This window comes from Trichoderma aggressivum (assembly GCF_033847375.1).
Source record: "Trichoderma aggressivum f. europaeum strain CBS 100526 chromosome Unknown scaffold_002, whole genome shotgun sequence".
In the NCBI taxonomy this organism is placed as follows: Eukaryota; Fungi; Ascomycota; class Sordariomycetes; order Hypocreales; family Hypocreaceae; genus Trichoderma; species Trichoderma aggressivum.
The window spans coordinates 1,085,750-1,099,604 of NW_026946368.1; the positions used below are offsets into that span (position 1 = coordinate 1,085,750).

The following is a 13,855-nucleotide window of genomic DNA, read 5'->3' on the forward strand; positions in this document are numbered from 1 at the left end:
CTTCTCTTTCCGGGCGTCATCGTAGATATGGGACCAGGGAGGGGGCTGAAGGGACCCAACAGCTCAGGTCAAAAGCTGTGTGTGTCTAGTCCAGACCCCCCCTGGCAATACAATGATCAGGGCTATGTTCTGTACCCGCCAGCTGAAAAAGAAGTGCCCAGATAGGTGACTGTAAACAAGAGTCAAGGCAGCCAAAAAAAGAGTAGAGGCCATGTGGTTGGCCTGTAAACGTGTGGGGGGGAGTGTGATGATGCCCCTGCCTTGTGCTGCCCAGAATGCCGTGGCCAGCGTGGCTTGCTCATTGGCAGGATTCGATGGAGGATCAAAACAGGGCTGTAGGGGAGGGGGCGTATGGGAAGAAGGGAATCGAATCCGATGATCTGGATGAGTCGATTGGCCGCCTTGCGTTGATTGGCCTCTTATGTTCTTGGTATTGTTATTTCTTCTTGGTCTGGTCTGGTCTGGTCTGGTGTATTTCATATTTTACTATTTTTCTCTTGGTTTTTTGCGGCGCTCACGATGGTGATGCCTGGATGAAAGTGGATGTTGCCGGATTTGGAAATGGGCCGCGGGTCAGCTTCACCGAGAGGGTCTTGGTTTTGGGGTCTATTTTTCCTTTCTTTTTTTTTTTCTCTTTTCCATTCCTTTACTTTTTTTTCCCTTCCGGTTCTTCTGCTTTGCATGTAACAAGCGTAAAAATTTGCAATGGAATCACCACTAGCCAAGAAATACACAAAACACAACATGACAAGGATACCTACCTACGTATATGCAGCCCCAAAGCCACCCCTCGCAAACGGGCAGACGAGGCTCGTGTGCTGTACTGTAAGTCAGTCAGACAGAAAAAAAACCCCAGAGAGATTGGCAGTCATCAATTGTCATCGCATGTCCCACAGTGTAACGCCGGGAGTTCTAGAATGTCTCGCCGTGTTGCCATAAAAAGAAATTCGGACCTGAGACAATTCTTTTTCTGGCTGCAAAATTGTCTCAGTTTTACGCCTCGTCTTGGCCATAGTATTCCGCTTTGACCTTTTTTGACTTTTTTTCATGACATGAATGACTTGAGAGAATGTGACTGAAGGTGAGCAAATGCCATCATATTACGGCGGTAGTTTGCCTTGTTAGGTACTAAGGCATGTTGGATTGGTGGTTACATGTATCCTTTCATCCTTGGAAATGGCAGATGGACTCGGTTAGCAGGCAAACGACGAGATTGTATCGACGGGCGTTTTCGTGTCGAGGCATCTTTTCTTCTTCCTCTTCCTCTTATTTTCCTCGTTATGCGAGCAAGAGGCTCCATCTCCCCCAATCCACACGCCCCCTCCCTCTTCTCTCCGACTGGTTCCCAAAAGCATCGTGCCATATAACGAGATCGGTCAACTCGTATCAAAGCCAACCACGCAGCAGCATCTAACCAATACCATCGGCCACTCGCGTTCACCTTGTTTCACTTCGGGCAACTTGACCTTTTTCTTCTTCTTCTTTTTTTCCTGTGTCACCCCCCACCATGAGAAAACGAGCGTCATCCCCCATCAGCCGCTTCCCAAAATGCAGGGTTGCAGGCTTCCAACCACCCCCCGGGCCTCAGCCCCAATCACAAGGGACCTGTGCTCTGTGTCCGGGTCGTATTTGCCCCTCTATGATGGCACTATCTTATCCATTCGCATTCTCTTCTTGTTTCCGTTTTCCGGCTGGCTGGGTTATGTAGCTTCCGTAGTAGGTAGGAGGAGTGCAAAGTAGCACGGCGAAGCGCTTATACCGCCCAGGTGGAGCGAAGAGTACATGTCAGAAGTGAGAGTGAGAGTGAGAGATCAATGGATCCCCAACACAAGACAAGACAAGAGCAAGAGCAAGACGAGCCAGGCCAGGATATGCCGGAGCCGTTTACATACGAGTACAGCGGGCGGTCGCGGGGGCCGGCGGCCGCATGAAATGATGCATCTGCATCTGCTTTTGGGGCTCTCGAGCATTATTCGCTTCTTACTGCGGCTACCATCAACGCTAGCAGCAATATATCGAAAATCGACGGCAGGGGTTGTTCCGCGTTGGGCCTAGGGAGCCAGCGGGAGGGAGGGTAGGGCTGGTAGGGGCTGGTGGCTGCTGTGAGACGCTGTTGGTCAGTGGGAGAATACAGGCGAGGTCCCTGTAACCTGTGCAAGTCATGTACACCTCAGTCATAACCCAATCTGGGCCGTGTGTTTCCTCCATGCACGCCATCAATACATGATGCGACTCTGTCTCTCCCTGCCGTCGTTTCTTTTTTTGGCCTGGGCTGCTCTGGTCCTCCCTCCCTTGGCTCCAGCTGGACCGTCCGTCCGTCAGCCGGTAAAAACACGTCCGGCACAGAAATGACGGAGAGTGAGGGCGACAAGTGACAGATTTGCTGACCCCCCGGGGATGCGCCGCGGGGTTTCACGATGCCAAGCGACGAACCCTTCCTTCAACATCGTATCCACGGGTTTCTCTTACGCTCTCTCTTACTCTCTTACTCTCTCACGCTCCCTCTCTCTCTATGGAGCGAGCACAGTGCCCTGTTTCCTTTGCGTTTAGGCGTTTGCAATTCCTCATCAGGTGAGCAGGTGACTGATTGAACTGACTGACTAACCTCTCTCATCCTCCTCTCCCACGTGATCGATTAGAGTGAGAAATCATCGCCCTGCAATTCCAGGCAGACGAGCAAACGGAGCGAATCCACTTCTACGCTTCCGCCTCCCGATCCGCGGCTGCATCTTCCCGTCCATCGTTGGTCGTTGGTCGTTGGGTCGCATACCCGTATATGCATCGGCCCTCGCATCGCCCATTCGCCCAACCTTGGGGGGTTCCGCGCGGCTGGAATTGCTCCCCCCTCCAAGAGCAAACGGAACAAGTTCTCGTCTCTCACCGAGCTGATGGAGGCGAGCGAACGAACGAGCGGCCTCATCCCCTTGCCTTGCCTTGCCTCGCGCCATGGGCCACGGCCAGCTGAACATGCCCGCGCCCCGCCCGCTCGTTCCGTTCCCGTCGCCTGTGGGGAAGAGACGCATGGCCCATGATACGATTCTCTTGCTCTTGCTCATCATGGCTGTTCAGGTGAGGTTGAAGGGAGAAGCAGGGCCACGGCTAGCCCGCATCGAACTCTAGCCCCCGGCACTCCCCTAGGCTATTGAACTCGGAATGACGTCTTTTGCTTGGTCGCCGCAGAAAATGTGCATGGGGGCCGAACGAGGCTGGCTGTCCGTCGTCGCCTTTGCCTCGATCCAGCCTTAGGCACCCATGGGTTGGAATGACATGACATGCTTTGCCCGTTTGTCCTTCCAGCAACAAGTGCTACTTGACCTGTAATGTTTTGACTCCCATGTCTCCCCACCACGTGGTTGCTCATAGTCTCCGGCATTGCCACGAGGCCCAACAAGAACAAAGTGGTAAACGAGGTTATTGGAGTACGGCTGCGGCTCTCCGCGGCGCCGGGAACGTGCAGTCATGCCTGCAGCAAGTGCGATGCCGTGCCTGCAGGGGGTTGCAGCTGTTGTGGGCAACACAACGGTGACTGTGACTGTGTGTAGCCGGTGAGGCGGACACGGGTTGGCCGGATATTGCCCGTCTTTGACGCATTTTGGCCCTGCGTCTGGTGTCTTTGGGGAACACTATCAACCGCAAGAAAACAACCGGAGCGACGGGTGCAGCACAACAGCACGACCGAAAAAGAAAAATCCAGGCTGAAACAACAGCTTGGTACCTACATGCTCACTCATATGGGTGGGCGCATGGAGTGTTGGTCATTGGCAGCGAGAATTGTGCCGGAGGACCGTCTGCCTTTCAGCCAAGGCAGCATCCCCCCCCCCCGTCACAGTCACATCGTATTTTCAGCTATTTACTATGTTTCCAAGTCCCAAGGGCTCCAAGGCAAGACAGCCTAAGACACAGTGTTCTTCGTCACGACGCCTCTGGCAAACTCGCCAAACGTCAAGTGCTGTTCAATGTCAACCTCCTCGCCAAGGTTGGGCTGCGTAAACACGGCCAGCGTGTTTCTCGCTACCCTCCCATCACTCACGCTGGCCCTCACCCCCCTCACAAAGTGAGGCACCGCCTTGAACTTGCCAGCCGTGATGCGTTCCAGAGCCTCGCCCGTCTGGAACGCGATGCAGTCACGAGGGATCTTGACCTGCACCGTCTCGCCCGTTCGAGACTTGATGTAGAGACCAGCCGCGGCGTCGGGTGAGGCAGCGAGCTCCTCCAGAGGAGGCAGGGAGGCGCCGTTGAGGCTTGTCAAGTCTGCTGTTGGCACCTCCGGGTTGACCTCCCTCTCGTCGATGAACATGGCAGACGTGAGTCCCGTCAAGCAGCCATGGTCGAGATGGGTGCCGCACCAGTCGTCCTCGTCGCCCTCTGCCGCAGTCGACGCCGCCTCAGACGCCCCTTGGGGAAAGTAGTGCAGCAGCCTCGCCTTGGTGGTGTTGGACGTGCTGACGACGTGCTCCAGGTAGCCCTTGGGGTACCCCCGGATCTCCTGCTCGGCAAAGCGGTCACAAGCGCGCGCCACCAGCACGGCAACGTCGATGATGAGGCGGCAGAGAGTCGTCACTGCCGGCTTCATACCGGGCAGCACATTCTCGGCGGGCCAGACGTTTGGCGACAGGTACTCTGGGAACGTCTCTGGCGAGAACTCGGCCGTGGGCTCAGCACACTCCAGGCTGGGATTCACGTAAAAGGCGCAGTTGGCGTAGTAGGATCCCTTGAAGGTGTCGGCCTGGCCATTCTTGAGAGTCTCCTTGCCCAAGGACCATCCGGTGAGATACTTTGCTTTGGCGTTTTCCAACTTTTCTGTAAAGGCGATGGTAAGCGGCGCTCCGCTGCTTGTGTCATTGGAAAATACGGAAAACGGGTGCCTGGGCTTCCCCCCCTCCATCCAATCCTCGGTGGCTTGAAAAGAAGAGAAGAAGAAAAGGCAGACAAGCACTTACCCAGTTCCTCTTTGGGCAAATTTCCCAAGTAGGATCCATATGATAGGGCGACATGGCGCAGCTGGGCGAATTCTTGTGGAACGTCCTTGACCACTAGGATACCGAGGGAGTCAGGGCCAAAGGCCTGCTGCAGAGTCTCAAAGGAGACGTCTCCTGTGATTTGTTGTGTAAGCCAGGGGAACAACGACGGCGTGCGTCCATGTGAGTTGGTGTGAGAGTGTGAGTGTGAGTGTGAGTAAGAGTGTGAGTAAGAAGTGTGAATGACGATGCGGGTTTGTGCAAGTGTGAGTGGGTGAAGTGGGCTTTGATTCCATCCACATCCATTCCATCCCATTCCGTCTCCTCTCAATGGCTATGCTATGGCCAGGACGGACGACGTATACAGAGTAGGCAGTAACAAGTAGATGGACATACCATTGTGCAGGTCCTTGAGAGACACCGTCACAGCCTGAGCCAGGGGCGCCATGTTTGAGAGACGAACGATATACGAGCGATGATGGCCAGCTGCTGACCAGAGGAATGGAATGCCTGGGCAAGCGAGCAAGAGGGCAGAAAATAAAGAATCACGGGTGGAGAGATGCGGAAGAAAAGGATCGATCTTGATCCTTCGGGTCGTACGAGGGGCCGTCAGCTACTACATGTAAGAAAAAGGGAAAAAAACGGTCGTCCTTTGATTCCTCGCCCCCAAAAGGCCCGCCACCACCGGCTCCATTCCCGCTCCTCCACGCTCCGAGAAAACCATCAGCACAGCGTTTCCCGTTACTTTTTTTGTGCCGGTTTTCTCAACTGGAACTTGTTTTGGGCGGGGGAGGGGCAAGCGAAATGACACTGGAAGAACAAATGAGAGGGTCCCGAGGCATGAACTAAGTCAAAGAGTGCGCCAAAAGAACCGCCAGAGTGCAGAGGAAGCTCGAGCTCCAAGTAGGCGGCTTACGTAACTGCAGATGGAGCTCGCCGGCCCCCGACTCTTTCAAGCAACAATACAGTGCACATCAGTGTTAGTCTACAAGGTCATGCTACAGTACTAAGTTGCATCTTGACAAGCTCAAGGCTCAAGGCTCTCTCCCGCGTAATGCTACCGAGTCCGTCCAGGCATTAATTAATCAACAATCACGGCGCATCTCGTCCGGTCGCACGCCCTTCCCTTTGTCACAGCCCCCGACGCAACCCGCTTCGCATCGCTTCGCTTCCATCCCCCCCCCATTGGCCCGCAGCCATGGTCAAGCCGCTGACCTTCAAGGGCGACAAGAAGACCAAGAAGCGGAAGCGCGCCGCTGCGGATCGCGCCGACGACGAGCCCGAGCCCGAGCCCGGTGCCCAGCACGGCGAGTCCAGCACCAGCAGGCAGCAGAAGCTGGTCAAGGGCGACAATGGCGAGGACCAGCCCAACGACGACAGCTGGGTGTCTGCCGATGCCGTCGGCGACGTCGTCGGGCCCGTCATGATTGTCCTGCCCACCGACAAGCCGTCGGCCCTGGCCTGCGACCCGAGCGGGAAAGTGTTTGCGCTGCCGATTGAGAACATTGTCGATGACAATCCGACGAGCGCGGAGCCCCATGATGTCCGGCAGGTTTGGGTAGCGAACCGCGTTGCCGGCACGGACAACTTTCGCTTCAAGGGGCATCACGGGAGGTGTGTACGAATGCAATGCAGCATACCTAATCGAATGTCTAGAAGCTACCGGTATGCTTTCCCAACATTGTGCTGACCAAGGTACCTACGCAATACAGATATCTCGCCTGTGACAAGATTGGCTTGCTCTCGGCCACCTCAGAAGCCGTCTCCCCCCTGGAATCGTTCAACATCATCGCCACGGCAGACACGCCCGGAACCTTCCAGCTCCAGACGCTTCGCGACACACTACTCACCATCAAGCCGTCCACCTCGTCCAAGCCCAACGCGCCGCCGGCCGAGGTCCGTGGCGACGCCGACGCCATCACCTTCAACACGACGCTGCGCATCCGCATGCAGGCCCGCTTCAAGCCCCGCCTCAGGACGTCCAAGGAGGAGCGCGAAAAGTCAAAGATTAGCCGCCGCGAGCTGGAGGACGCGGCGGGGCGGAGGTTGGACGAGGACGAGGTGCGGATGCTCAAGAGGGCCAGGCGGGAGGGCGACTATCATGAGCGGCTGCTGGAGATTAAGGTGAAGAACAAGCATGACAAGTTTGGCTGAGGCTGAGGGGGGATTCTGTGTAAGCAGATGGCTGTCTACATGGGGCTGGAGGAGGAGGCATCTAATGGGCGGCTTCTCATGGCCCTGCATTGCTCTCCGTATACACCTAACAAATCGGCAACGATGGATCAGACCCAAATAGGTAGTCTTGTCTATTCGTCACCTCGAGGTCAAGTCGAAGGATTATGCCGGCATTGAACAAATGCAAGTGCGAGGGAATGGTCCAAGACACGTCGTCTTCAGTAGGCCAATTGGCGTGATCGACTACTGTATATGCAATACAACAGCGACCAGATCTCTGAAGATGTTACGAATCACGGTCAAGTTAGAGCAATGGCCATGACAAATTCGGCTTGTGTGTCTCACACTGAAAATATTGTTGATGCCGGAAAAGAAAAGGAGGGATGGGCTACTTGAAGTGTCCAAACACTCGCATTAAATAGGAACATCTATCAAATGAAAACACCCCCGCCCAATGCCAAAGAAGAAAAAAGAACCTTTTTGTAATATCTCGTCTAAATACCCCAAGTTTAACCCGCCCTCCACGCCTTGACCTTTCCATCCTCTCCCGTCGTAAACACGACCTGCTCATCATCGAAGAAGCAGAAGGATCGCACAATCTCGCTGCCGTGAGCCCCCGGCAAGACGACCTTGTTGGCGAGATCCAGCACCCACGAGCCATCCGTCGCCTTGGCCAAGAAGATGAGCTCAAAATTTTCCTTGCTGTTGGGGGAAGGGTTTGTTGTTGTAAGCATCAAAGTGTCAAGGGTTTAACATGAAGCGATAAAGGGGGGGGGGGGGGGGGAATAGAAACAACATACTCTTGTGCCCCCGCGCCCAGAATCGCACCGCTGCCATCCACCTTTGTCGTCACGTTCGCCACATACTGACACCCCAGCACCTTTCTCAAGTCGCCAAAGTCCTGCGCGGCATCGCCCGTCTCGCGCTCGTCGGCGACGTCGTACAGCGCAAAGGCCTCGTCGTGGGACAGGGCAAAGAGCTCCGTGGCGTTGAGGAAGGCGGCGTCGTGGACGGAGGCGTTGTGGTTGAGCGTCTGGACGGTGAGCTCGTCCTCGTCGAGGATGGCGGTGTCGTGGACGCTGACGAGGCCGTCGGTCGAGCCCGAGACGAGCAGCGAGGGCTGCGACGGGTGGAAGGCCAGGGAGGTGACGTCGTCGCTGTGGACTTCGGAGTAGGTTGCCTTTGGGGAGGGGCTGGAGCGGACGTCCCTTTGAACAGCAATCGTTAGAGGCGAATGAGGTTGTGAGACGGGCATTTTTGTCTCGTCTTACCAGAGGTGAATTGTGGCTGCGTGGTTCTCCAGCTCGGTGCCCACGGCGATGGTCTGCGTGCCGGCACTGCAAGCCATGGACAGGATAGATGCTTGGCCGGCTGCTTTCAAATCGTGGTGGTTAGCGAAACAAACATGTTTTCCTTCATCCTCGGGCCCCTTCTTTTTTACACTCATCTCTCTCGTCCCTCATCCTCATTCTCATCAGCCGCAAAAACTCACCAGCAAACTGCGCAACCCGCGCCCCCTGCCTCAAATCCCACACTCCCACCGATCCGTTCTCCCCGGCCGTGCAGACCACCGACGTCCCCGCGTCAAACACCCGCAGCGTCGTCACGTTGCCGTGCTCCGTCCTCAGTCTCGCCACAGGCCCCGTCCCGAGCCGAGCCGGGTTGAAGAGCGACAGCGTCTGGTCCGAGGCGACCGTGGCGAGCCCCGAGGCCGTTCGGTGCGCCTCGAGCACGTAGACGCCTTCTGGGCCGGAGAAGTGGTGCTGGTCGATGTTGGTGAGGGTGTACATTTTGTATAAGACGGGGGTGAAGTTGATTTGGGTTTTGTCTGCCTCGGATTGTGGATGAGAGACAACTCGGAATGGTTTCGCCAATATCGATGGGACTGTCACTTGTCCAAGTAGGTACTTCACTCTAAATCCAAATCTAGATTGCAATTCTTCACGTCATTAAAGGATTTCTCATCGAACCCAAAAGTTTCAACATGCTGCTCTACAAACTCTCTTTTTTTTTCTACTTCCATGTACATGTACCTTGGTAGTTGCGCTAAGCGTGCAGCCTCGTTAACTAAATATTCCTCACCACCGACAATATCAGAGAGCTTCACTTCACATTCACCACCACAACTCCAGGAGACGTAAATCATATTCATATAGATTATTACCATCGCCGTCTTCCGCTAAGCCTATCGTACACACGCGGTTTTTAGTCTAACTAGGTAGTTCAAATCGTCGCCCAACAAAGGATAGGAGTGTCGCCAAACCCAGCTCGGAAAAGCAAAATGCCACGGGGAACGGGCCGTCTCACAGCTTCGTCCCTTTTATCAAACTCCGTATAAAGCAAACAAAACGCCAACTCTGCATATATCTGAAAAATCCGCCTCAAAACCAAAGCCAAAGCCAAAGCCAAAGCCAGAACCCAAGTATTTTTATTTTCACCTTGCTTCCACCGCCTCGTCAGTCCTCGCTAGAAAAGCCTCCGTCTCTAGAGCGCTCATTGACGCTTCGGAATGCTCGCTTGCCAACTTCGTAACTGCTGATCATGATGGCACAGGCCGGTGCTACCTTCAAGGTGCGCGGGATCCAACCTCGCCACAGACCGGGGAACCCCTCCGTCTTGAAGATGTGCAACAGTAATCGCATCATGTTCTGTTCCTCGGGTGCCAGTGCACCTCCAGCGCCGCGGCGTGGTGCATCGTGGTAGATCTGTGTACGTGTCTTGCCCACGTCAAACGGCATGGTCAGTATCGACGCAAGAGCGCCAGAGGTAGCTCCGGCGGTGAAACTGTCGACAAAAGTCTCGGTGTGATTCTCGTGGCTCTGGGATCGCCGCCGCGCCGTCGTGCGCTTGAGGCCATCCATTGTGTCCCGGATCAACGGCCTGCCCCGGCGCTCTTCTCGAATGTCCGATATTCTGGATCGGATCGACTCATATCCCCACCAGTAGAGACCAGAAAATGGCACATCTCGCCACAGAGTAAGTGTCAGCCCCCTCCACAGCGAAGTGTAACCATGAACGGCGACCATGGACCGGATCCCGTTGAAAGTCTCCACCAGGTGGTTTGTCGTCGACGCGCCAGAAGCAGCCTGCATACGAGTACGGATGAGCTCGATGGGGCTAACAGACGTCGCCGCAAGAAGTCGAGCCATGGATCCGGCTACAAGAGGCGCGTAATCCGTCGAAAAGCCAGAAAACGGACTCACGGGGTTGAACCGCAGCCAATCGTAGCCGGTGAAGTAGATGATGTTGGCGGGAATCGTCATGACGAGGGTGGGCGAGAGGCCTCTCCATAGCGTTGTGAATCCTTCGTTGCGAGCAATCTTGCGCAGGCCATCAATCGTCGAGTGGTAGGTCTTCTTTTGGACTTCTTGAACCGCACAGTCGGCGGCGGCGGCGCTGCTCGGCGCAGTGATGCCTTCGATCCTCGGAACGGCGAGGCAGTAGTCCACCGCGCCACCCGCGAAGAAGACTTCACGGCAGCAAGCTGTGACGCCGAGTTCAGCCGTTTGCACGGGGGTAAGGCTGGTGGTTGTTCGCATAAGCCTTGAGAAATCGACAGTCGGGGCGGGAATCGTTGATGATTGCGACTGCAACCTCACGCGGACGACGTCCAACGGAGTCACTGCAAAGACAATGAGATTAGCACATGTTTTCGGTCGGTGCGGCAGAAGGAAAGGATTGCTTGCTCACCCAGCAGCGACGTCAACAAGCTTCCCGACATGGCCGACACCATCTTCTGGCCGGCCGTGATGTCGGGAATGCCATCGCTTCCATCTCCGCCAGACATGACGGCTTGGCTCCCGTCTATCCTGTCGTAGTTTTGGCCGTTTGAGCTGTGGACAACAGACGTAGAAAAGGATCCCATGCCGGCCGTCGGAGGCGGGGGACGTGAGCGAGGAGCCGAGCCCTCGGCCTGTCACGAATTGAGCGGCCTGGCCGCTGAGCAGAATCTCGGAGATGCTCGGCCCAGCTCAGTGTGAGTCGAACGGATGTCGGGCCGTGCGCAAGAGGTAAATCCGGGCTTCAGCAGACGAGGCGATGCTCGTACGGATATCGGTATCAATGCAGACTGAGCGCAATATCAGGATATAGAAGTATCGAGAGGATGAAGGAGACAAGAATCGCCCGGAATCGAGCGGTCATAGCTGTGCTAACATATGCTGGCCAGGCGGAAGGTTGTCGGCTAGGTGTTTTACAGTAGTAGTGAGTTCGGTGCTAGTGCAGCGCTTCAATTGCCCCGGCCCCATTGAATTTTTTTTTTTTCTGTTCGGCGTCTTGCTCGCCTCCACGCCGCAGCCGGAGATGAATCTTGGACCCGTGAGTAGCCGATGATGTCACCCGGCGCTGTGATTGGCTGTTGGCCAGCTGTTGGGAAGCCGTGGCGATTGATAAGCGGCGATTAGATAACAGTTCCTGCAGACCCTTTGGCTTGCACGGATTAGAGGTACAAGAGGTACGTACTCGAGGGTACTTGGGTACATGCGAATACTTGGGGGACAATGGCGTCTTAGTCATCCAGCAGCACGCTATGCCAGATTGCCCAGGCCGATCGAGTCACTCCAGGGACGCTTTGCCTTGACCGAATTATTGCAAGTCTCATCTCATCTGATCTCATATCGACCTCTGCAGCTCCCTACAGGTACCTACACGCAGTATCGTGAACAAAGATGCAATAAAACACAGCATCTTCATACGTATTTCTCCATCTCATCTCACTTCTTTTCATCTCGTCTCATCATCGCCTCACCGTCTTGTCATCGTTGATTCTCCTGTGACAAAGCACCATCTCAATGTCTCTGTAAACTCGAATACCGCTAGTACCTACCTATAGCACGTTCATACAGCATTAGCAATCAACCAGCTCTCACGCAAATCCCCCGCGCTCGGCCATATCGGACACCCCTTCTTTGTTGAATTGAATTGCCACAGCCGCCCACAGCCATGGCCTCACAAGACCGTGAAGCAAACTCGGAGCTGGAATCCTTCCGCCGGCAATGGATCTCCGACCTGCAGTCCAGAGCCCATGAGGCCGACGGTTCGTCTTCAACTGCCGCCGCCGCCCCGGCTGTCACTTCACGGCCGAGACGGCGGACCGGCCCTTCAAGTCCAACAATCGCAAAGAAGCATTTGCCAGCCATTGAAGACGATGAGTACTATCTCCACGGCCCGACTTTTGATTCCATGCCCCCTCCCTCATCTTCGGGGCATCTGCTGTCAGATCCGCCGGGCAAACACGAACACGATGAGCAGCCCTTGGTCTCAGCTCTAGATCATTATGAAAGGGCCATGGAAAAGGAGGCGCAGGGAAACATGGGGGAGAGTCTGAAGCTGTATAGACAAGCCTATCGAGTAAGATTTGATCAAACCGGACACCCCGTATTTGCGTGCAGATAATGCTGACTTTGCCCATCCAGCTGGATCATCGCGTGGACATGTCGTATCGTGAGAAGCACTTCCCAGCCGGCTTTGCACCCGCCAAGGTTACGCCCTCATCCTCGGGAGCAGTAACGGCACCGCCAGCAGCATCACACAAACCTGCGGCTCCCACCACCGCCGAAGAGGAGCCTCAGCCGCTCACTTTGGAAGAGCTCATCGCCAGCTTCTCGGGGTTGAAGATTGAGGGGGCGCCTCCCATCATTGAAGACACACCGCCGCCCCCATGCCCAATTTCCAACCTGCCGGACGAGCTGCTCGTGCACATCCTCAAAGACGTCGCCGTGGCCGATGTGGGAGACTTTGCCCGCCTCAGTCTTGTATGCAAGCGATTCGCCTACCTCGTCGCCACCGAGCAGCGCATCTGGAGGCGCGTCTGCCTCGGGACCGAGTTTGGCTTCACCTCCATGCCTCGCCACTGGCAAAAGACTGTCGAATGGGAACAGCTCGAGGCCCAGGAAGAGGCGGACGAGGACGGTTTCCTCGTCAGCATGAGAGAGGTCGAGGAGCGCCGCTTGGCCGACGCCCTCTCTTTCACGACTTCCCTCCACGATACCGCCGTTTACCCCTCGTGGAAGAACATGTTCCGCACGCGCCCTCGCATCCGCTTCAACGGCTGCTACATCAGCACCGTCAATTACATCCGCACCGGCCAGGCGACAAACCAGGCCGTCTGGGGCGGAGACCCTTACCTCATCGTCACCTACTACCGCTACCTGCGCTTCTTCCGCGACGGCACCGCCATCAGCCTCCTCACCACAACGTCCCCCGCCGACGTCGTGCACCATCTCACCCCTGAGCTGCTGAAGCTGCACCGCGAGGCTCCCCACGCCCATCTCCCTTCCGCGATGATGCACCAAGCCCTCAAAGGCCGCTGGCGGCAGTCCTCCGCGTTGGACCATCCGGACAACACGGACCCAAAGGAGCAGGAATCGGACTTGTACGTCGAGACGGAGGGCGTGGGCGCAAAGTACATGTACCGCATGGACTTGTCGCTTCGAAGCGCCGGCAAGGGCACCCGCAACAACAAGATCGTTTGGAGGAGCTTCAGCAGCTACAACAAGCTGACGGACGACTGGGCTGACTTCCAGCTCAAAAACGACAAGCCCTTCTTCTTCAGTCGAGTGAAGAGCTACGGCGTAGGAGAATCAGCTTGAGATCTCTCTCCGACGTGATGCTTTACCTTTTTACTGGTGGAAAGCGTCTGCGACGCCACTATTTCCTACAAATCAATGACTTGACGAAAGGCGTTTTCTTTTTTTGCATATTCTGAATTGAATTCCTAAAGT

The 13,855-nt window shown here is 55.6% G+C and overlaps 6 protein-coding genes across 6 annotated transcripts; 2 read left to right on the forward strand and 4 right to left on the reverse strand.

Annotated features, from left to right (window-relative positions):
* Positions 1–2,648: 2,648 nt before the first annotated feature.
* Positions 2,649–3,059, reverse strand: Triagg1_696 (uncharacterized protein; the record flags this gene model as incomplete). The annotated part of the gene is made up of 1 exon (XM_062894042.1): positions 2,649–3,059. One exon carries the CDS (start codon positions 3,057–3,059, stop codon positions 2,649–2,651), a length of 411 nt encoding a protein of 136 aa, XP_062759920.1.
* Positions 3,060–3,892: 833 nt separating this feature from the next.
* On the reverse strand, positions 3,893–5,406 carry Triagg1_697 (uncharacterized protein; the record flags this gene model as incomplete). Its single annotated transcript, XM_062894053.1, has 3 exons — positions 3,893–4,899; positions 4,941–5,093; positions 5,355–5,406. 3 exons carry the CDS (start codon positions 5,404–5,406, stop codon positions 3,893–3,895), a joined length of 1,212 nt encoding a protein of 403 aa, XP_062759921.1.
* Positions 5,407–6,156: 750 nt separating this feature from the next.
* On the forward strand, positions 6,157–7,112 carry Triagg1_698 (uncharacterized protein; the record flags this gene model as incomplete). Its single annotated transcript, XM_062894064.1, has 3 exons — positions 6,157–6,572; positions 6,615–6,623; positions 6,671–7,112. 3 exons carry the CDS (start codon positions 6,157–6,159, stop codon positions 7,110–7,112), a joined length of 867 nt encoding a protein of 288 aa, XP_062759922.1.
* Positions 7,113–7,642: 530 nt separating this feature from the next.
* On the reverse strand, positions 7,643–8,923 carry Triagg1_699 (uncharacterized protein; the record flags this gene model as incomplete). The annotated part of the gene is made up of 4 exons (XM_062894075.1): positions 7,643–7,835; positions 7,934–8,341; positions 8,405–8,504; positions 8,626–8,923. The coding sequence occupies 4 exons, from the start codon at positions 8,921–8,923 to the stop codon at positions 7,643–7,645; spliced, it is 999 nt and encodes a 332-aa protein (XP_062759923.1).
* A 666-nt stretch (positions 8,924–9,589) lies between these two features.
* On the reverse strand, positions 9,590–10,998 carry Triagg1_700 (uncharacterized protein; the record flags this gene model as incomplete). Its single annotated transcript, XM_062894086.1, has 2 exons — positions 9,590–10,755; positions 10,824–10,998. 2 exons carry the CDS (start codon positions 10,996–10,998, stop codon positions 9,590–9,592), a joined length of 1,341 nt encoding a protein of 446 aa, XP_062759924.1.
* A 1,076-nt stretch (positions 10,999–12,074) lies between these two features.
* Positions 12,075–13,723, forward strand: Triagg1_701 (uncharacterized protein; the record flags this gene model as incomplete). The annotated part of the gene is made up of 2 exons (XM_062894097.1): positions 12,075–12,482; positions 12,548–13,723. The coding sequence occupies 2 exons, from the start codon at positions 12,075–12,077 to the stop codon at positions 13,721–13,723; spliced, it is 1,584 nt and encodes a 527-aa protein (XP_062759925.1).
* Between the last annotated feature and the right edge of the window lie 132 nt (positions 13,724–13,855).